This window comes from Stylophora pistillata, chromosome 8, assembly GCF_964205215.1.
Source record: "Stylophora pistillata chromosome 8, jaStyPist1.2, whole genome shotgun sequence".
NCBI lineage: Eukaryota > Metazoa > Cnidaria > Anthozoa > Scleractinia > Pocilloporidae > Stylophora > Stylophora pistillata.
This window is the reverse complement of record NC_142526.1, coordinates 3,390,528-3,411,778: the sequence shown is the minus strand read 5'-3', so window position 1 is coordinate 3,411,778 and position 21,251 is coordinate 3,390,528. Positions and strand designations below refer to the sequence as shown.

General features: G+C 38.5%; 2 protein-coding genes across 6 annotated transcripts; both read left to right on the top strand.

Annotated features, from left to right (window-relative positions):
- The first annotated feature begins 1,852 nt into the window (after positions 1-1,852).
- Positions 1,853-13,894, top strand: LOC148724460 (discoidin domain-containing receptor 2-like). 3 transcript variants are annotated; one of them, XM_088730465.1, is made up of 5 exons: positions 1,853-2,404; positions 10,190-10,380; positions 11,375-11,718; positions 12,111-12,421; positions 12,856-13,894. In XM_088730465.1, the coding sequence occupies exons 3-5, from the start codon at positions 11,382-11,384 to the stop codon at positions 12,994-12,996; spliced, it is 789 nt and encodes a 262-aa protein (XP_088586591.1). In that variant the 5' UTR covers positions 1,853-2,404; positions 10,190-10,380; positions 11,375-11,381; the 3' UTR covers positions 12,997-13,894. The 3 variants fall into 3 exon arrangements, with proteins under 3 accessions (XP_088586591.1, XP_088586592.1, XP_088586593.1); XM_088730466.1 differs by lacking the exon at positions 1,853-2,404 and adding an exon at positions 9,432-9,572; XM_088730467.1 differs by lacking the exon at positions 1,853-2,404 and having other exon boundaries at positions 9,662-10,380.
- A 966-nt stretch (positions 13,895-14,860) lies between these two features.
- Positions 14,861-21,249, top strand: LOC111342612 (roundabout homolog 3-like). 3 transcript variants are annotated; one of them, XR_015990669.1, is made up of 5 exons: positions 14,861-15,102; positions 16,064-16,717; positions 17,099-17,647; positions 18,960-19,176; positions 20,161-20,229. XR_015990669.1 is itself a non-coding variant. In XM_022949711.2 (5 exons), the coding sequence occupies exons 1-5, from the start codon at positions 14,901-14,903 to the stop codon at positions 20,299-20,301; spliced, it is 1,860 nt and encodes a 619-aa protein (XP_022805446.2). In that variant the 5' UTR covers positions 14,861-14,900; the 3' UTR covers positions 20,302-21,249. The 3 variants fall into 3 exon arrangements, 2 of the variants coding, with proteins under 2 accessions (XP_022805446.2, XP_088586570.1); XM_022949711.2 differs by having other exon boundaries at positions 18,863-19,176; positions 20,161-21,249; XM_088730444.1 differs by having other exon boundaries at positions 14,861-15,138; positions 16,067-16,717; positions 18,863-19,176; positions 20,161-21,249.
- Positions 21,250-21,251: the final 2 nt, after the last annotated feature.

Here is a 21,251-nt window from a genome sequence, read left to right as displayed (position 1 = left end):
TTTGCACTAGTGCGCCTTTTTTTTCTTACAGTCAAACCTCCACAGCTTCGATAGAAAATAAACGAATGAAGTTCGATCGTGTTGTGCTATTAGGGAAGACGCTTTACATTCACAGTGCCTCTCTTTACCCGGGTGTTTAAAGGGGTATCGTCGAATTTAATGCTGGGGAGGAGGGTGACCTTGCAATGGACTAGCATCCCATTCAGGGAGCGGTAGGAAACGGAAACTAAGAAAGCCTGGGTTAAGCGCCGGCTTGATGGGTTACCTGGCTTATAAAGGAACTTTAACTTCGATCGTTGATAGTCCATTGATTATTGGCGGATGAACGTGCAAAACCTGATCGGCGATCATTGTTATTCTTACATACAACGCAAAGGTTGATATCACGGGGATAAAAAAAACTGTCAGGAAGGCTTCACAGAATATGGGAGGTTACGTATGATGAGGGAGCGAAGTGTTCCGTAAGCCAATTTGGCTCAGAATCTTAACCACACAGTCTCTCCAAGTATTGAATTGATCAATCCGCCTAAAAACAAATCAAGTACTTTTAAAGACAGATCATACTACAAACAAACGTAGCGTCTCTAAACCACGACGTCTTTCTAGTCAAGTACTTTTAAAAACAGATCAAGTACTTTTAAAAACAGATCAAGTACTTTTAAAAACAGATCAAGTACTTTTAAAAACAGATCATACTACAAACAAACGTAGCGTCTCTAAACCATGACGTCTTTCTAGCTATCAAATAGGGCTCTGGCCTACTGACCTTAAGGCAATATTAAATTAATTTAGGCAGTATAAGGTTTTAGCAACGTTTTGTGAAAGCTGCTTTCGAGAAAGTTCGATCATGCAGCTCTCGTGATGTCTCTCAACGACCGTTCTTTTCCAATAAGCTCCGGCACAGCTCTGAGAGTTTTCTATTTGCTTTTTTATTCCACTGGATTCATTCGAACTGAGACCAAGTTCAAGGATTATGAACGAAGGTTGAAGACTTTGGAGGAATGCATGCCTGAAAATCAAAAGATGCAATGAAGGACGGATTTTGCTCCGACTGAACCAGGTAATGTTCAACTGTCCAAACAGGGTTGTCTGTTTTGTTGCTAGTCATTCTCCTTTAAAGTTATTAAGGTCGCGAGTTACTTTCAAATATTAAACGATTAAGCTTTTCATCAAAGTTATCCGAGAGCTAATGGTCATGTCCTCCGACTTCCGTTCCAGCACAATGAAATAATTTGAGCCAGATTTATCTTAGAAAGATTTTTTTCGTCTTGTCACGAGCGTGGGACAAAGATCAAATCCTGAGTCGCCATGAGGAATAGAACCTCAGACCTTCGGATTCTACGCTCCGATGCTCTACCACTGAGCCAAGTACAGAGACTCTATGGTGAGCAGGGCTCATTACGAAGTTCATATTTGACTCGCTGCCTGCATACTGCTAGGATAGGCAATGTCGACCGGTAGATTTATCTTCCTTCCACTGAAATATCGACACTTCCATATATCTCACAACGTAGAACAATTATGTAAAGGATGTGCTTTACACAATATCTTGTCCCTCATTTTCATTACGGAATAAGTTGGAGACCTGCCAAGGATTAAAAAGCAGAGGCTCTGAAGATTAGCAGTACACTATTATTTAATGGCAGTGATTGAAAAAACAGATTTGATGTGTTGCCCATTGCACTGTCAACGAGAAATCGAAGCTCTCTTCAAGTCTCTTTGCGAACATAAAGCTTGAAAACTTTAATTTACCTTCTTGTTATGCGTAATCCTTGAAATAATTATGTTTGTAGAGAAATCAAGTCAATTGTATAGCAACCTAAGGAGGATTGTTAAAAACGTCTTCTTTATTGCAACTGACCATTGAGAAAGGTAAGGGAGGGGGGGGGCTTGATTCGGTATTTTTTTCAGTAGGCACTGATCTAAATGTAGAAACCTTTGATGCTTAGTATTCTTATCCTTTTAAACCCTCTCGGCATAATCCGCACCAAAGTCTGTACTAATCATTTCATATTGATCTAAACAGGACAGAAAAACAATAAATTCAGGTAAAATAAGCCTCACAGTTTATTTCATTTACTCTAATTTAGAATGTAGGCCTGTTGATGTGGCAGATAATGATATAATTTCAGATGCCATAATAACAGCAAGCAGTTTGGCGTGTATTAATTATCATCCATCCTACGGCAGACTAAACGAAAGCAGGGTAAACGGATCGTGGTCTACTAAGACTACATCTGATAGAACGGATTATCTTCAAGTTAATATGGGTGAAGTACGTTCTGTTTGTGCTGTGGCCACACAAATATTACGATGGACCTCTGCATGGACCACCAGCAACACACTACAATTATCCACAGACGATAAAGTTTGGAACACTTACAAGGAGAAAAATATTGAAAAGGTATGGAGAGAACTGTAATTGACATTTTCAACAACTAGCAAAGAGTTTGAAGTCAATGCAAATAATTGGCAAAGAGAGCGCGTACACTTAGATGGTGAATTTGGGCGCTTATCCTCATTGGTCTCTGGAGCAGGGAACAGTCATCGGAGATTATAAGCTTGTGTATAACGGGTGTTGCTTAGAAATTTTTAAAGGAATCTAATGCATCTTTTGGTCGAGATGAAACGTCGTTTAAACTAGACAAAAAGTATTTTTCCCAAATAATTCACTTTTTTTTAAGATGAAATTGGTTAAAAAACCTTTAAATTCGAACTGGAGCCAAATATTTTAACGGAAGGCAACGACTTAAGCAGAGGTAGTCCTTCTATTCTTACGTTTGGTGCCTAAAGTTAGAAATGTGGAAATTAGTTGGACATCGTTTATTTACTGAATCAGAGTCCTCAAACCTCGAAGCCATGACTCTGAGAAAGCAGGGAACGTTACAGAAACCAAAAGTGCATAGCCGAAATATGAGCGTTTATTATGAATGATACACAGTGTCACGCAACTACCCATACCGGTTCTACGACAATAGAGTATCCACACTTTAAAATTAGAAGGAAATGTATGAGAGATGTAGGAAGGAAACACAAAATAAAAGTGTTGAATAAATCCTGGTTTAGGGTTAAATTGCGTAGGTTATACGAGCGTGTTTTTTTTTGTCTTTTTTTTTTTTTTTTCATAATTGGAAAAAATAAAGGTCATCTAAGATGGTGTAAAACAATAAAAATAATGAAACCTAAGATGGTGTTTAATTCTCCCTAAGGGTAAATGATTTCAAGATAAAATGAATATTCAAAAACGTTCATTTTAGAATAAAAGGAAAAAAAATGTTGTGACCAGGATTCGAACCTGGGTTATTGCGGTCACTCACACGACCACACTCCTGACTCTCACCCTAAGCCCAATTCCCTAACCCACTTAAACTCATAGCAAAATCAAAATCAAAACCCCCTAACAGTCAAACATCAGAGTGAGACAAACAATGAAAACAGTAAAACGCAAAATGGCGACTCATACTTCCAATGATAAAGTGATTTCAAGATGTCATTAGCATTCGTATCGTGTAGAAAAAAATCGAAAATAAAAGAGGTTTCTTTCCGCCTAAACCCTATGATGGGATGTGAATAATTCATCCTACTCCAATAAAATGAAAATAGTTCGGATGGTGATCACTCAGTTCATGAGTATTCAAAATTCTCTGAAAATGAACAATGATCTGTTCGAGGTAAAAACATGCGAAAGCTTTTTTCTCAATAAAAGTCTTTACTTTAGTTAAAATCTTAATTAAAAATAAACTAACGCGTGAGTGTGATCACTATCAGTGACGAAAGTGTTTGACTTTAGATTCTATACAAAATTCCGTAGTGAGGAAAATAACAACGATACATCGACGCAATTCAATGACAATGATTTGAAGAGAAATAATTAAATTACCCGTTTCATACATTAAAAATTATCAGAAAAAAATCTAACGAAAGAGGTATTCAAAAACGCAGCACCATGCTCACGAACATTCCCATTTCTCGGGAAAAATTAACCATAGAACAGACTAACCTGGGAAAAATACGAAAATGCCAGCACGCGGTGTAACCCAGGTAGTCTCATTATTATCTGTCCATCAAATTTTAATCAAGTCATAGCATCCTTACATTTTTTGGGATCAAAGTCAATGACCTGTCTGTCCAAATTGTTTCCGAAGTAGTACATGTGTGAATCAATGATAGACCAAAGGAAACCTAGTAATGGGTGTATAAGAGTGGCTATGAGTCGGAATGGTATAATCATGCATGGGACCAAAGTGATGATGAAGAAAGTTCGATTTCATCCAATCAAACAAGTGGTGTATCTGGCTGATAGTTTCGAAAGAAACTGTTTGGGGCTGGGTCGGTGGGAGTAACGAAATAATTTGGATAAATCAACAAAGTTGAAATGGTAAATTGGCCACCGTAATGATTACAAAAGCTGACGTTTCGAAAAGCTGACGTTTCGTCGGAGCTCCGACGAAGGGCTAACGCTCGAAACGTCAGCATATCAAACTGTTTCCCCACTGCGATGGACATTTGTTTTTGTCGGTTCCAGCCTGGCGCGGCCGCTAACCCAGATGCCCTCCTGAGCAAATTTTCAAAATGGCGGACAAGCCAAAGAGAGAGATAAGAGAACCAAAGCGATTTTGCAACAAATACTCAACATACACCCATGTTAAAAAGGTCACTTCACAGAGAAAAGATACAAAATTGTATGATATTGAAGTCACGGAGGTTGACAAACCCAACAAGAGACTGAAAATTCACTACATAAGCTACAGTACACGCTTCGATGAGTGGAGACCCTTCGTGGTTCTGTCCTCGTGTACCGGTTCACAAGAGCCAATACAAAAGACAAAATAATACACAATAGCTAACCGATAACTCCTAAACAAAGAAAGAACAATGATAATTCCCTTGTAAACCGGTACACCAGGACAGAACCCCTTCGGGGACGGTGAAGCATCTGAATATTTTCCTTCGAAATTGTATAGACTAGTAGGCTGCAACAAAAATTTATTGGACGACGTTTAGGGTAAAAACAGCAATCTAACCTGAAAAAAATGTATTTATTCCGACTCTTTCGGAAAATAACTTTACAAATCTTACTTGTTTATCTCGTAAGTAAACGATGGTGAAGTGCTTTCCGAGCTACCCGATTCTTCTCCCACTGCTTTCACGCTTATCAAACAGGAAACGGGCAAAAGGAGGAAGGTGTGGCTGTTTTGACTAGCCATTTGACGAGGTTCAATGTGCTCCTTGTTCGACAATTTACATATCAAAACAAAGGAAATTTGTTCCTCTCTTTGATTTTGGCAGTACATTTTCAATTTGCGCTTGCGTAAGAGAGAAATCGCCCAAGACTCCTTGCTCGGTCTTGTTTTGACCACGAACGCCTTCTTAATTTTGACGGACCCGCTCGGGAAAAGGTGAAAATGACGAGGGAAAAACTTTACTTTGTAGTACGAAAATACACAAAATGGAAAGCCATGATATTATAGTTCAATATTTCGGTGGTACATTGTTAACTTTTTATACAGAGAGTCGGCAAGATGATACAACATCCAAAAATCGCACTCGATTTGAGTGGGCCGATGAAGTGGGCGTGGTCACGAAATTCAGTAAGAAACTATTTGTACCCCGTGAGTTTGATATGTTTTGTAATCATTACGGTGGCCAATTTACCATTTCAACTTTGTTGATATATCCAAAGTATAAAGTGGTGTATCTCACTGAAATCCATCCCAACATAGAAGTCGAAGAGAAGATAAATTCAATCAAACCGTTCCTGGATACTCCGTTTAAACACAAAATAAAAGCGGTAAAAGAGAGGCAACATAGCAAGTACCTATATACAATCACGTTTTTCATAAAACCTCGACATCTATATGTGATAAAGCGATTGGAAGAATTACAAGGAGCATAATCCAAAGAAGGCTTTAGCTCACATGATATAGACTTGCTTTACATGTGACGAAACATGACTAAAACGTGGAAACATTGCCACGGTCGCTACGCGACCGCATTCCGGACGCGCGCGTAGGAGCAGGAAAGAGGAAAAGAAAGAAAGAGTGTACATAGAATGATCTATCACTGTAATTAACTGTTTTAAACTGTCACATTTGTTAGTGGTAATGTCTTACCGCGAGTTTGTATGAGCCCAAGAACTGAGTAAAGTTGAGGAATAAAATGACTAGAACGAGTCAGTAAATGTGAAGAATAAATTATATTACTTGAAGAAAGAGGAGGAGGAATGACGAGGAGGAGGAAAGAGGAGGAGGAATAAGGAGGAGGAATGAGGAGGAGGAGGATTGAGGAGGAGGAATGAGGAGGAGAAGGAATGAGGAGGAGGAGGAATGAGGAGGAGAAGGAATGAGGAGGAGGAGGAATAAGGAGGAGGAGGAATGAGGAGGAGGAGGAATGAGGAGGAGGAGGAATGAGGAGGAGGAGGAATGAGGAGGAGGAGGAATGAGGAGGAGGAATGAGGAGGAGGAATGAGGAGGAGGAATGAGGAGGAGGAAGAGGAGGTGGAATAAGGAGGAGGAATGAGGAGGAGGAATGAGAAGAAGGAATGAGGAGAAGGAATGAGGAGGAGGAATGAGGAGGAGGAAGAGGAGGTGGAATAAGGAGGAGGAATGAGGAGGAGGAATGAGGAGGAGGAATGAGGAGAAGGAATGAGGAGAAGGAATGAGGAGGAGGAATGAGGAGGAGGAATGAGGAGAAGGAATGAGTAGGAGGAGGAATGAGGGGGAGAAATGAGGAGGAGGAATGAGGAGGAGGAGTGAGGAGGAGGAATGAGGAGGAGAAATGAGGACGAGGAATGAGGAGGAGGAATGAGGAGGAGGAAAGAGGAGGAGGAAGAACAATAGAAAATATACGATCCCACATGAACGAGATGGACAGTTTCGTTTCGTATATAAGAAAAATAAACAATTGGTTCTATATGAGCGCGCACTTTGAATTATTATAATTAATATTTCAAAGTACGCGTTCTTTTAAAGTTTGTTAGACATAACGGTGGATGTATACAATATGATAAAACTCCAAGTTTCTACCTCCACACTCATTTCTTACCTGCTCACGGAGAGTGTGGACGATGGCGAGTACTCAAGATCTTTCCGCAGTTCTGAAGTCGTATCGAAAAAAAATGCATGCTATTCATGCTCGCGTAAAGTATCAGGAAAATGTGTTGAAGGAATATAAAAAACATGCTGAGATTGGAACGATTCCCAAAGATTGAAATCAACGAAAAGTTACCCTAAGATGCAAAGTCCTGAAGCTCAAAAACGTTTCAATGAAGCATACCATCAAGTATAATGTACGGTCTTAGATCAAGCGATTCAAGAGATTGAAAAGAATCTTGCTGCACACAAAGAACAATATCAATCCTTGGTACAACAGCGACAAAGTGAGCGAAAGTATTGGAATGCAGGAAAGAAAAGACACCCAAGATATCTCACCACACACGGGTGAAAACTGAATCGGTTGAATTACACAACAAAATACGATAAACTCTGTGCAAAGTTAGACACATTCTCAAAATCTAGGGAGAACAAAGATATCTTAGACACGGTTGAAGAGGATGCAAGTGGTGTATGAGGCGGTGATAGGTTAGGGAATGTGGTGAGACAATAATACATAAAAAGCAGAGAATCTTAAACTTTTTCATTAGTATCGCTGTGACACGAAATGGGAGTCGCGTTATCTTGATAAACTAGCGACTAGACGACAAAGTATAAAGACAATAACGAAAATCAATAGTAAACACCTAAACGATTGATGAGATTTCAAAAAGGAAATGTCATAATATACGCCAAGCTATTATTTTTTGTCGCAATTGAAACGACTTTGGATAACATTTAGCTCTTAAGAAGCTGCTAAATATGCCACAAATTAAAGTGGAAAAATGCCTCATGCAGATTACGAAACAACGGCTTAACCTGCACTTCATTCCAAATATTGCCATCTCAATTTGACCAAAACGTGCACCTTTGAGAGGGCTCGATGGAGTCAAACGTTAGGAAAATAAATATTTTCCAAAAAGTTCCTGTCGTAAGAAAATTGATAACAAGATATGAAGCCCGACCTATCTGAAATGTCGATCTTACTTCATGAAAAATTAATGATTTTCATTCAAGAGGTTATGCAATATTTGGCCACCTAGATGAAATGATTCAAAAACATATTTTTACCATCAAGAATCCGTGAAGCACCTTTAATTCAACATAGAGCGACTAGACGACAAAGTATAAAGACGATAAAGAAAATCAATAGTAAACACCTAAGGGATTGATGGAATTTTTACCATCAAGAATCCGTAAAGCACCTCTAATTCAACATAGAGCGACTAGACGACAAAGTATAGAGACGATAAAGAAAATCAATAGTAAACACCTAAACGACTGATGAAATTTCAAAACGGAAATGTCATAATATACGCCAAGCTATTAATTTTTGTCGCAATTGAAACGACTTTGGATAACATTTAGCTCTTAAGAAGCTGCTAAATATGCCACAATTTAAAGTGGAAAAATGCCTCATACAGATTACGAAACAACGGCTTAACCTGCACTTGATTCCAAATATTGCCATCTCAATTTGACAAAAACATGCACCTTTGAGAGAGCTCGATGGAGTCAAACGTTAGCCGCAAACCGTAAAAGAAAAAAGGAAAAAAAGGTGGTTAACGTAAAAAAAAAATGTTTAAACCGTAAGTCGTGAAAAAGGGAAAAATTGTCAATCTACGATGTGTCATTTTGGCGTATTCATAGGATGTTATGGGTCTTGTCTTGTGGTTAATTAACCTTACAAGCCATCTCTCCATTGAGACCCGCAGAAAGTGACAGGTGTTTTAAGATGTGCAATAACAGGAACAATCGAAAACAAATGTTTTTCAGAAAGTTCCAGTCGTAAGAAAATTGACACCAAGATATGAAGCTCGACCCATCTATAATAGCAGTCTTACTTCATGAAAAATTAATGATTTTCATTCAAGAGGTTATGCAATATTTGGCCACCTAGATGAAAGGATTTAAAAACATATTTTTACCATCAAGAATCCGTGAAGCAGTTTTAATTCAACATAGAGCGACTAAACGACAAAGTAAACTATATCAGGCTCCAAGTGTCTTCACCTCAGTACACCCAACTACCACTGGTAGTATATGATATAGTCAATTCCGACTGCTCTTGCTTAATTTGAATATTTATCCCGACTTTTCTAAAATAGAGAGCTTAATGGGGTTCACCGTTAGCCCCAAAAAGGCAAAAAAATCAGCGGTTAATCTTAAAGAATGACATTTTTTAACCGTTAGTCGTAAAAAAGGCAGAAATGTGGTTAATGTGGTTGCGTGGTTATCTACACCGGTAACAAAAACAAAAATATTTTATTCAGGTCCCGCAGGGTCATATTCCGCGAACCAAAAATAACCTCCTTTCGCCTGTGGGATGAGTTGACAGACAGCTGACTATTTTTAGGATTTCAATTTTCTTCATCCAGTTTGTGAGTTATGGTTGATAAACTATCAACCTTTTCACATAATTGAAATTTATTTTTATTACTTCTGCTGCATGATCGTGCTGTTTTGAGATGTGGAATAACAGTAAGTACCAGTCCTTAGAAAACAGACACCAACCCATCCGTTCAATTATAAAATAAATGATTGAGTTTCATTTAGACAATATTTTTAAAATATTCGGCCACCGAACTAGGTGAAATAGCTTTTGAAAATATTTTTCACTCAAGAACCCGCTAAACACCTTTAATTCAACACTCTCAACTGATAGAAAACGCCAAACTCTGCGTTGCAATTAAAACATAATATTTAGCGCCCAAGAAGCCGATAAACATGCCACTGATGAGATGAGGATGACCTGAATGCAGAATACGATCAAAGGCGAAATCTGCACTTGGTTCCAAGTATCACCATCTCAACATGACAAAAATGTGCCCAGTTGAGAGAGCTTAGTGGGGTTCACCGTTGGCCGCAAACAACCAAAAATCAGTCTTAAAAAATGATATTTTCAACCTTTAGTCGTAATAAAAGGAAAAATGTGGTTAATGTGATAGCGAGGGTTTGTACACCGATAACAAAAACAAAGATATTTCTCTCAGGTCCGGCAGAGTCATATTCCGCGAACCGATACTGACTTCCTTTCGCTTCTGGGATAAGTTGACAGACAGCTGACTATTTTTGGGATTTTCGGTTTCTTTATTCAGTGTGTGAGCGATGGCTGTCCTGAAAGGCATAATTAATTCATAACGAGCTGTGGAACGGAAGTCAGTGGAACGGGCAAGAATTGAAATCATTTCAGCTTCAGTCGACTATTAGCCACCTGCGATAGTGCTTCGCACCGCAGAAGAAGATCAACCAGAGTCAGTTAAAAGAAACTAAGGGTATTATTAACCAGGTATGTATCTAAGTTTATCCATATCTTGATTTAAACGTTGCCATTTCAGAGAATGCGAAAAAAATAAACCATGTCAGGAACAATTAGGGGAAAACATTTGCCTCCACAGCGGCAGGTTATCATTCTTCCTATCCTACAGAGAGTGGCTTACGCATGACCAAAGTTCGAACGTTGCTTATTTGTGGAAGTTTCCTAATAACGCAGTTTTTTTCCATCCCGGAATATGACAGGTAAATTAAAATAGATGACCAAATGATGTTTCGCCAAATATCAAGAGGAAGGTGAACTGAAAACTACTCAACGCTTTTGCTTTCCTCATATTTGTGTTTGCATTTCATTTCAAAAAGAATTACAAGAGGAGAGAGGCAATGGGCGGAGTTTAAGATGAAAACGTTCTTAGGGAGCTTTTTGGAAGTTTTTCCACAAAGATATTGGAGTGGATGATTTTTTCATTCTCTAGTCAGAAATTTTGTATAGAATGTCAAAACTGCAGGTCTGCCTTAGCTCTCTTGCTTTGTAACATATTTTCTTTGCTAAGTATACTTGAGCATGCTTATTTTAATTTTTTTCATTTTTTATTTATTTTTTTTTTGTGGACTTTATCAGCTTTCTCACCTCCCCTCTGACTTGTCTAACACTCCGATCCGCCCTTTTCATCAAACATTTTTCAATAAATGTGCTGAACGTCTTGTTTTGCAGGTACTTAACGGAGGCAGCGTGGCCGAGTGGTCAGCGTGTCGGACTTGCAAACCGTCCCTCCCGGGGTTCGAGTCCCGCCCTGACCACTACCTGAATTTGTTTCACGGTGGCTCCGAGTTCAAATCCTCGGCCATGCTTATAAATAGCCAACTGGTTTGCCTCCGGCCAGTTGGGATTCTTAACAATTTTATGTTCTATTTGAATGATTTGTTTTATAGCCCACAATGTAAACTACTGGGTTACCAGTAATTGTGTTAGCTATTAAAGTTAATTTTTTTTGTTTTTGTTTTTTTAGTTCTGATATGCCTCACATGACTGGTCGACAGGCTTCATTTTTTACCGCGCTGTTTTTGATTTCTCAAATGTTCCGTGACATTGTCGGTCAGCAGTGTAGAGCTGGTGGAGACCTATACTCAATTTATCAAATGATGCTTAAGGACCACACCTTTAAGACGTTTAAGTTTCCACCAGGCACGCTGGAATGCAGAGAGGCTTGTCTGGTTGATGACAGATGTCAAAGCTATAATGTAGTCATGTTCATTGCAATATGTGAGTTAAACAATCGGACTAAAGAGGCCAGACCAAAGGACTTTGTCAAGGACGAGAACAGATATTACATGCCGATAGGTCGAAAACGAGGTGAAAGAACGTGAAACACTAAACAGTATTAACGCACTAAAGAGATTGGGGACGCTCAATCTACTAGTTGAATTGTCTAATTTGAATGTAAGTCTAACATTTACACAAAAACGTTACCCAGCATTGTGATAAATAGTTTTTAGAGAAAGGCTGGTAGACTATTAATTAAAAGTGCATTAAGGTAACGCAGAAAAATGGTATGGGTCACCTCACGTTCATGAATTTACGCTGCTTGTAAGTGTTGTTAGTTTTCCTATCCTTTTCAGCAATCTCAATATATGTAGTACCCAAAGTCTATATTATTTATATCAATGTTCTAGATCGGGAAGAAAAAAACCAATGCAGGTAGATATAAGCGTAACTGCCTATTTCTTTAATAACAATTTATTTAGAATGTGAGCCTGTTGGTGTGGCAGACAGGAACATAATACCAGACGCAAGAATGACAGCGAGCACCACTAACAGTGATAAAGAATATCCATACTATGGCCGATTGAATGAAGGGAGAGGACACGGTGTGTGGTGTCCTGATACTAGATCTGATAGAACAGACTTTCTTCAAGTTGATATGGGCACAGAGCACCTTGTTTGCGCCGTGGCGACACAAGGACATGGAGGGGGTGCTCGAGTCACCAGTTACAAAGTACGCCTTTCTGCGGACGGAATAACTTGGATCACTTACAAGGAAATAAATATTAAAAAGGTACAGAACGATGTTAACTTTGCGGTTACATTTTTATCTTAATATGATCCATAACCTAAGATAAGGAGCGATGAGAAGAAGGAGAGAGATGAGGTTCATAGGAAAGATTTTAAGCATCAAAATTCACACCGGATTGCTTAAAAGAAGAGCGGATTTAAGTAGTAAGTCAACGATCTAACTCTCGTTTCTCGCGTAAGATCATTGAGCTTGAAAAACATCTACATTAAATTTATGTAATCTTAAATTGACCATCCAATATTTATCAACCTTAGTAAACAAACATTGTTTGCAATCTCTCTTATACCGTGTTGCGACCTGGGCAGCTCTGAAAGAGTGTTTGTTTCTTTGTTTTGTTATTTTGTTTAAAGACATAGTTTCTTTTTTCCTTTTTCCGTTTGTTTTTTCTGTTTAAGATTTCTTTCCTTGATTTTCAGGTGTTTGTAGGAAATTCCGACGGAAGGAGTGTTGTGAAAAATTCAATGGGTACTGACGTCAAAGCCAGATATGTTCGGTTTTATCCTGTCACATTTAACCTGTGGCCATGCACGAGTGTTGAAATATATGTGAGGAAATGATGGACCAAACAAGTTTACTTATCTAACAGCTCAATCACTAACAGCATGCAATCAGAATAACTAGAAAGAAAACACCAAAAAAATCACAAAAATAATTTTAGAATTGATAGTGATAATGATAGTAATGATTATGATAGAAGTATTGACAAAGATAACAATTACAAGTCTAGGCTGGAATATGCAAACAAAGCTCTGATTCCGTACAGATAGTCAATAAGCGAACGGAAAATCTTCTATATTCAGCAGAATTACACAGTTAAACAGAATCTGGGGTAGACGGATAAGATATTCCGCATTTGTTTCAAAGTTGTTTGTGTAACATCGGTATTTATCTAGTATAACATTCAGTTACCATTGCTGATTTCTGACGTGATCTCTAGATACATATGAGTCATCTTTTCTATCCAGACCAGTTGATGACTTGTGGAAGGACATCAGTGAAAGTCTAATTGAAATTCCTGAAGCAGGACAAAAATAGTCAAACAATGCAATAAGTGAATGGCTCATGCAAATAATATCAATAGATTCAGTGGAATTGAGACTACTGAAGGGTGGATACCTGAAACCAAACAGCAAAGCAGTCAGTCAATAAGTAATCATGCAGTTATGTAGGAAAACAGTATCAACTCCTCCAAACAATAATGTACCAACAAAAGCGGGCTAAAACACGCCAACAGCAGCTCAGTATGCTACATTAACAGCAATGAGTTACTTTTCAACTTCATTACCCGATGAAGACAAGCAGTAAAGAAGTTATAGGGTCGCGATTTACAGTTGCCTTTTATAGCTTGAGTCCGCAAATAATAGGTACTATTTATTATGAAAAAAAAACTCGTTTTATGTCTATTTATTACCTGGGATCTGTTTTTTACTCGCTGATATTAATTAAAAGCTGAATCCACCAAAGAGCTCCTCTTTCAAGTGTTTAGCGAATTTAATGCGGAAGAGGGGAGGGAAACATTCAGGGGGTGGTAGGAAATCGAAAAGTAAGGAAGCTGGAGTTAAACGCCGACTGGATGGGTCACCTGGCTCATAAATAGACTTTAACCTCGATTGTCGATAGTCGATTGGTATTGGCGGAGGAACGTGCAAAACCTGATCGGCATCATTGTTATTCTTACGAAGCTCCCACCTCAACCCCCGTTATGGTAGCTTTTTCTTTTCTCCGATAGTTAGCGTAAAAGGATCTGTGCTCGATTCCATCATAGTAACGCTTTTTTCGCGCATCTTGTTCCTTTGCTAAGAAAGCAAAAAATCACGCCTTTTTAATCTTCCCACGAGTGTTAAAAGATTTAATTAAATTCAAAACTAATACGTGATATATCTTCCTCTGCCGTCCGCAATAGCTTTATCACATTCTTCTGACAACTAATTCATTAAACTAAAAAGGTTTTGACAGATTTGGTGACTGCGGACGAAGCGATCAGAAGGCAACTGCACAAAACTTATTCCCTCTGGATGTAAAAGTCGTGGTTTAAACCAGATTCAGGCCATAAAGTGTGTTGTGTTTCGGGATAAAATTTCGTTACTCACACAACCTTCCCAACACAGGAATTAAGGTTGATATCACGGGGATAAAAAAAACTGTCAGGAACACTTCACGAAATGTGGGATGTTATGTATGATGCGTAAGCGAAATGTTCCGTAGACCATTCGGCTAAGAACCTTAACCATACAGTCTTTATAACTATTAATTTGATCAATCCGCCTTGAATCAAATCGAGCACTTTTAAAAACAGATCATACTACAAACAAACGTAGCGTCTCCAACCCATGACGTCTTTCTAGCTATCAAGTAAGGCTCTAGCCTGCTGAGCGAAAGGTAATATTAAATTTAGGCAGTGTAAGGTTTCGGTAATATTTTGAGAAAGCTGTTTTCGAGAAAGCTCGATCATTCAGATCTCATGATGCCTCTCAAAGACCGTTCTTTTCCAATAAGCTCCGGCACAGTTCTAAGTATTTTCTGTTTGCTTCTTTACTCCGCTGGATTCATTCGTATTGAGACCAAGTTCGATGATTATGAACGAAGATTGAAGACAGTGGAGGAATTCATTCCTCAAGATCAAATGATGCAATTAAGGACGGATTTTGCTCCGACTGAACAAGGTAATGTCCAACTGTCTTTAAATTCCAAACACGGTCGTCCGTTTTTTTGCTAGTCGTGCTCCTTAAAAGTTGTTTAAGGATGCGAATTACTCTGAACTGTCAAACGATGAAGTTTCTAATCAAAGTTACTCGAGAGCTAATGGTCACGTCCTCCCACTTCCGTTCTAGCAAAATGAATAATTTAAACAAGATTTATCGTAGAGAGATGTTTTTTTCGTCTTATCATGAGCGATGTACAAAGAAAAACGTCTGAGTTCCCGTGAGGAATAGAACCTCAGAACTTCGGATTCCGCGCTCCAATGCTCTGTCACCGAACCACAGAGACTCTCTGGTGAACAAAGCCCATCACGAAGTTCATATTCGACACGCGTCCTGCATACTGCTAGGATCGGCGATGTCGATCGGTAGAGTCATCATCCTTCCATTAATAAATCGACGCTTCCACAAATCTCACAACGTAGCGAAAGTATACCAGGGATATGTTTTACATCATATCTAGTCTCTCGTTTTCATTGCGAAATAAGTCCAGACTTGCCAAAGATTAAAAACAAGGGCTCTCAAGACTAGCAGTACACTATATTTAAATAGCGGTATTTAAATAACAGATTTGATGTGTTGCCCATTGCTCTGTCAACGAGAAATCAAAGTTCTCTTGTAAGTCTCCTTGTGAACATAAAGCTTTGAAATATGATTTACCTTCTCGTTAGGCTTAATACTCCAAATGATTAAATTTGTAGAGAAATCAAATCAAGAGATTAACATGACCCATTTGACAAGGGGTTAAATCTAAATCTCTTTTACGTCGCTTTTGATGACTGAAAAGGATTTTCTGTCCTCGCTCTGATAAAATTTGTCATCAGCTTCGGTGCTTGTAATTGATCTTAGCTCGTTTTCATGTTATTTGAGTTGACAAGAAAGGCGTTATGAGGTTACCCCTTTTCATTTTATGATACATTTTCAGTAGTCCCCACCACCCCTACCGAGCTTGAAGTTCATCGACAGAAACGCAGTATTTCACATCCATCTCCTATTAATGACTCGGCTGGGATTAGAAAAATGATAGAAGACATTGTTTCATCCACTTGGAAGATTCACCACAACAAAGCTGCTTCGAATGCTTGTCCCCGTGGCCTTCCGGGACCTCCGGGAAGTGCTGGACCCAAAGGTGACAAAGGAAGGAAAGGGAGAAAAGGATCTCAGGGAGTAATGGGATCACCAGGAAAAGGCGGAAAACAAGGAATCATGGGACCACCGGGGATAAGAGGAGAAAAAGGAATACAAGGTGACATTGGGCCACCGGGTATTCTGGGTATCCCAGGGACTAAAGGTGAACCAGGAGAGTCTATTTCAAAGCCAAAAGTGACAATCTCTCCTCCAAAACTTAATGTTAACGAAACCAATACAGCCTCGCTCCTATGCTCTGCTTCTGCAAATCCTGCAGCTCAGATATCTTGGTCAAAGACTGATGGATCGTTACCTAACAACAGGACCATAGTGACGTTTAATGGACTTATGCAGATAAGCAATGTGCTTCTCGAGGATTCTGGCACATACAAATGTGTGGCGAAAAATATCCTGGGAGAAGATGAAAAAGTTTCAAGTGTCGTCGTACAGAGTAAGTTGTATATTTATTTACACCATGCGTTTGAAATTGGCCAGATTAATTTTCTTTCACTAGATTTAGGGCTTTAGTGAAAAGAAGGAGTGATGACAAGAAAAGGTGCAGCGTTTCTCCACTGCTACCTTTTATACTTTTGTTTAACTGCCGTGGTGTATTTGTTGTTGTTGCAATTTTTGTCTCACTGTTTTTTTTCTTTGCTTTTTGTTTTGATTTTGAGATTAATTCTTTAGCTTTTAAAGTACCTGTAATTGTTTCTAACGGATTACTAGCCTACATAAGATAGTCAAAGCATGATATGGCCATCAATATCCAAATAGGCTAGTCACATCAGTCTTTGTCACTATTAGATGTGTATTATTCGTTACTCGTCGACAGGTCGTCCGAAAGTCACACTCCCATTTGGTCCAACATACGTTGAAAAGGGTAAGAACATCACTTTACCAAAATGTCACGTTATTAGCTCTCCTCCAGCAGTAATCACATGGTCTAAAGTGCACGGGGAGTTGGCAAAATCCAGGACTGTTTCAAAGGATAGGCAGCTGTTGATATTTTATGCCCAAAAGCTGGACTTTGGTTTGTACAAGTGTACAGCATCAAATACATTAGGATATGATTCTGCTGTTACGTCGCTCGCTGTTGTAGTATTGCCTAAGTTTATTGTAACTCCACCCACAAAGGTAATAGAGATCATCAGCTACAATATCACTGTCCCCTGTAAGGCCAGTGGAGACCCTCAACCAAAAATCACCTGGGTCAAAGAGAATGGAGAGCTGCCAGTTGGACGATCGCAGGTTAGTGAAGATGGAACACTGAAAATATTAAACTCTAAGAAAGAGGACGCGGGAAGATATGTATGTACAGCAGCCTCGAACCAAGTGATCGCCAAGGCAGTGAGTACAGTGGAATTATCTATTGTCAAAGGGGGTAAGTCTGCTCTATACTTGCATCTTCTATATTTTTAAACCATTTTTTTGTATTTTCATAACTCTAAGAACTTTTACAAGATTTGTAATGCCTAATCCTCGTCACAATTCTTGAAAAATCCTCATCAATGTTGGCGAAGGGAAGAATGGAGAGTCGGGTAAAAACGCAGAATTGAGAGGTAAGCGGGGCGCTTTAACGCATCCGTTAGCAATCCATGGTTTTTCCTTTTTTAACCGACCAACATTTTCATTCTCGTATATGATCTATAGCCATTGCTCTTACTTTTGTTAAAAGCGTTCGTTTCTCCATTATGGGTGTTGGCGGGAAATCGAAGGAAAAGCCTCATTTTATTCAAGAGAAGAAGTAAGCCTTGCAAGGGGACTACCAAATACATGTAATTAATTGGACTCTTGCTGTTTTGATTAGAAATTCTACAGACATACCACTTACCCTATGTCTAAATAGTCTGTTGTTGAAAGATTCTTGGCATTATGAGGGGAGTGGGGATTGGGATTAGGGGAATGCTACCTTGGGATAGTGGACAGGAACAAAGTAACAGATGGGGAAATGATAGCAAACATTTTTCAAAATAATGCTATGCCCGATTCCATGGCAAGAGAAGGAGGGGACGATTCCTCAGCAAAGGACATTATCATTCAGTACTTTGTCACGACAGAAATGTTTTACACTTTCACGCTCCAAAAACTGTGGGAAAAAAATGAAACTGTGAAGTTTGTTTACTTAATGTCTGTGCCATTCAATTTCAATCAGTATGCGAGCCTGTTTAAAAAACTGAAAGAATACAAGATGCCATAATGAGAGCAACCTGCTTTTTCGATAAGAAAAATTATCCATACTTTGGCCGACTGAATGAAACATGGCCAGGCGGACCGTGCTTGACTAATACTAAAACTGACTGGAATTCACATAAAACGGCGCTCAGCATTGTGATACATGGCTTTTAAAGAAAACTTGTGAGACTACTCATTAGAAGTGGGTTAACGTAACGCAAATAAATGTCATGGGTGACCTGAAGCTCATGGATTTTACGCTGCTTGTTTTTGACGTTTAATATTCTTAACCTTTTTAACTATCTCAGCATAATCCGCACCCAAAGTCTGTACTAGTCATTTCATATTGTTCAAGATAGGACTTAAAAACAATAAATGTGGCTAAATATAAGCCTTATAGTTTATTTCATTTACTCTTATTTAGAATGTGGGCCTGTTGGTGTGGCAGATAATAATATAATTCCAGATGCCAGAATAACAGCAAGTAGTTTTTACAGTATCAATTATCATCCATACTACAGCAGACTCAACGAAAGTAGGGGGAGCGGAGCGTGGTGTCCTAGGCATCCATCTACTACAGCAAACTATCTTCAAGTTGATATGGGTGAAGTGCGTTTTATTTGTGCTGTAGCTACACAAGGAGAACGGGCGACATCTGAATGGACCACCAGCTACAAACTACAATTATCTACAGACGGTACAATTTGGAATACTTACGAGGAGACGAATATTGAAAAGGTATGGAAACAGCTTTGATTGACATTTTCAACAACTAACAAAGAGTTTGAAGTCAATGCAAATAATTGGCAAAGAGATCGCATACACTCAGATGGTGAATTGGACACTTATCTTCATTGGCCATTGCACCAGAAAACGGTCGTCAGAGATTATAAGTTTGTGTATGACAGGTTTGATTGGAAATTTTAAAAAGAAACTAATGCGTCTTTTGACCGAGACGAAACGTCGTCTAAACCAAACAAAAAGCATTTTTTCAAAAGTAGTTCACTTTTCTTTTAAAGATGAGATTGATTAAAAAAAAAACCTTTAAACTAGGATTGGAGTCGAATTTTTTTTAACGGAATGCTTTAATGACTTAAACAGAGGTAGTTCATCTATTCTCGAGTGTGGTGTGTGACGTCAAAGAGATTTAGAAATTAGTTGGACATTGTGCTGCGAAGACTTTTCCACCCACGATACATTAACTAAAACATCATTTCTCATGATGATATCTTGTTTTGCGGATTTCGTGAGACAGGAAACGTCTCCGTCTCTCTTTCTGTTCCTTATTTTGTCTATGTTATTGATTCATTATGCTTTGGTTTATTTTTTTGGCCTTTTCCTCTTTCGCAAATCACAATAGTGACATGATATGTGCACGCTGCACACACTAGCTTAAGTATTAGCAACATTGATATTCGGGGAAAGATTCAAGAAGAGACTTTGCATTTGGTTTCAGAGAATGAATGGTAAACAATCCAAAATAAAAAAAGATAAAAAAGTGAAAAACGTGTCGAAAAATTAACTTCGTTTGGAAACGCCGGGCCGCAATACAATATAACACAAAAATGCCTGAAAGAAGTGAGCTGTTGAGACCTGTTCAAATGCCCCCTACCTCCCTCTCCCCCTCATCCGGCACCTCCTTCATTTTATTGTATTAAGAATTGGTTCACCATAACAAGTTGTTCACTCGTTTTTTTTTTTTTCGTCTTTTTTTTAAATCAGGTGTTCCCAGGAAACTCAAATCAGAACAGCATTGTAAAGCATTCACTCAGAAATAAATTCAAAGCCAGATACGTTCGCTTTTATCCTGTAACATACAATAGTTATCCCTGTTTAAGGGTTGAAATATTTGTGCTAAAGTAATACATCAAATATGTCCATTCATCCATCAGCCTAAAAAACTGAAAGAAAATTGTCAAATTAATAATGGCAACTGAACTGAGTGGAGTACAATTTGGGCTGAAATCATACGCGTGATTTGAAAATCGAACGAGCGCGCAGTGCGAGTTCGATTTGAAATCAAAAATATGATTTCAGACCAAAATTTGCACGACGCGAGGTTCAATTACCACTTTATTAAATCGATTTTGAAGTCGCCCAAATACAGGACTTGGTCAATTCAAATATTTTATTGATGCAGTGTTACATACATTTTGAACTCGCCCAAATACAGAAATCTAAAATCTGAAAATCAGAAATCTTGGAATCTGATTAGTTGTTTGTTTTAAGTGTAACATCCTCATTGGCTGGAAAAAAGATACGATTTAAAGCAAAAAATGGTGCGATTCATGAATAAATCGCACCAGTTAGAGCCAATCAGATTACAGAGACCACCAATGATTTCAAAATGGATGTAATAAATAGGGATACACGGGAAAATAAAGACTAGCAAACGAATCAACAAACTGATTAACCAACTAACCATTATCAAAGGCGGATCCAGGATTTTCCTTAGTTGGGAGTTGTTCACTTTTTTCTTCGGTTTTCTTTTATTCCAGTTGTTCTCATGAACTCAAATCAGAACAGCATCACAAGAGCATTTACTCAGAAATTAATTCAAAGCCAGATACGTTCCGTTTTATGCTGTAACATACTATCATTGGCCATTTTGACAGTAGAAATTTTTGTACGAAAGTAATGCATTAAATACGTCCATTGCATGCGTCCATCTAAAATCAAAATTAACAGAAAACTGTTAGTTAAATGGCAAAAATGTAAATAAACCGTAGCAAATAAACAAAAAAAGAAATCTGAATAACCAAGTAACCATTATCAAGGGCAGATCTAGGATTTTTCTTAGGAGTGAGTGAACC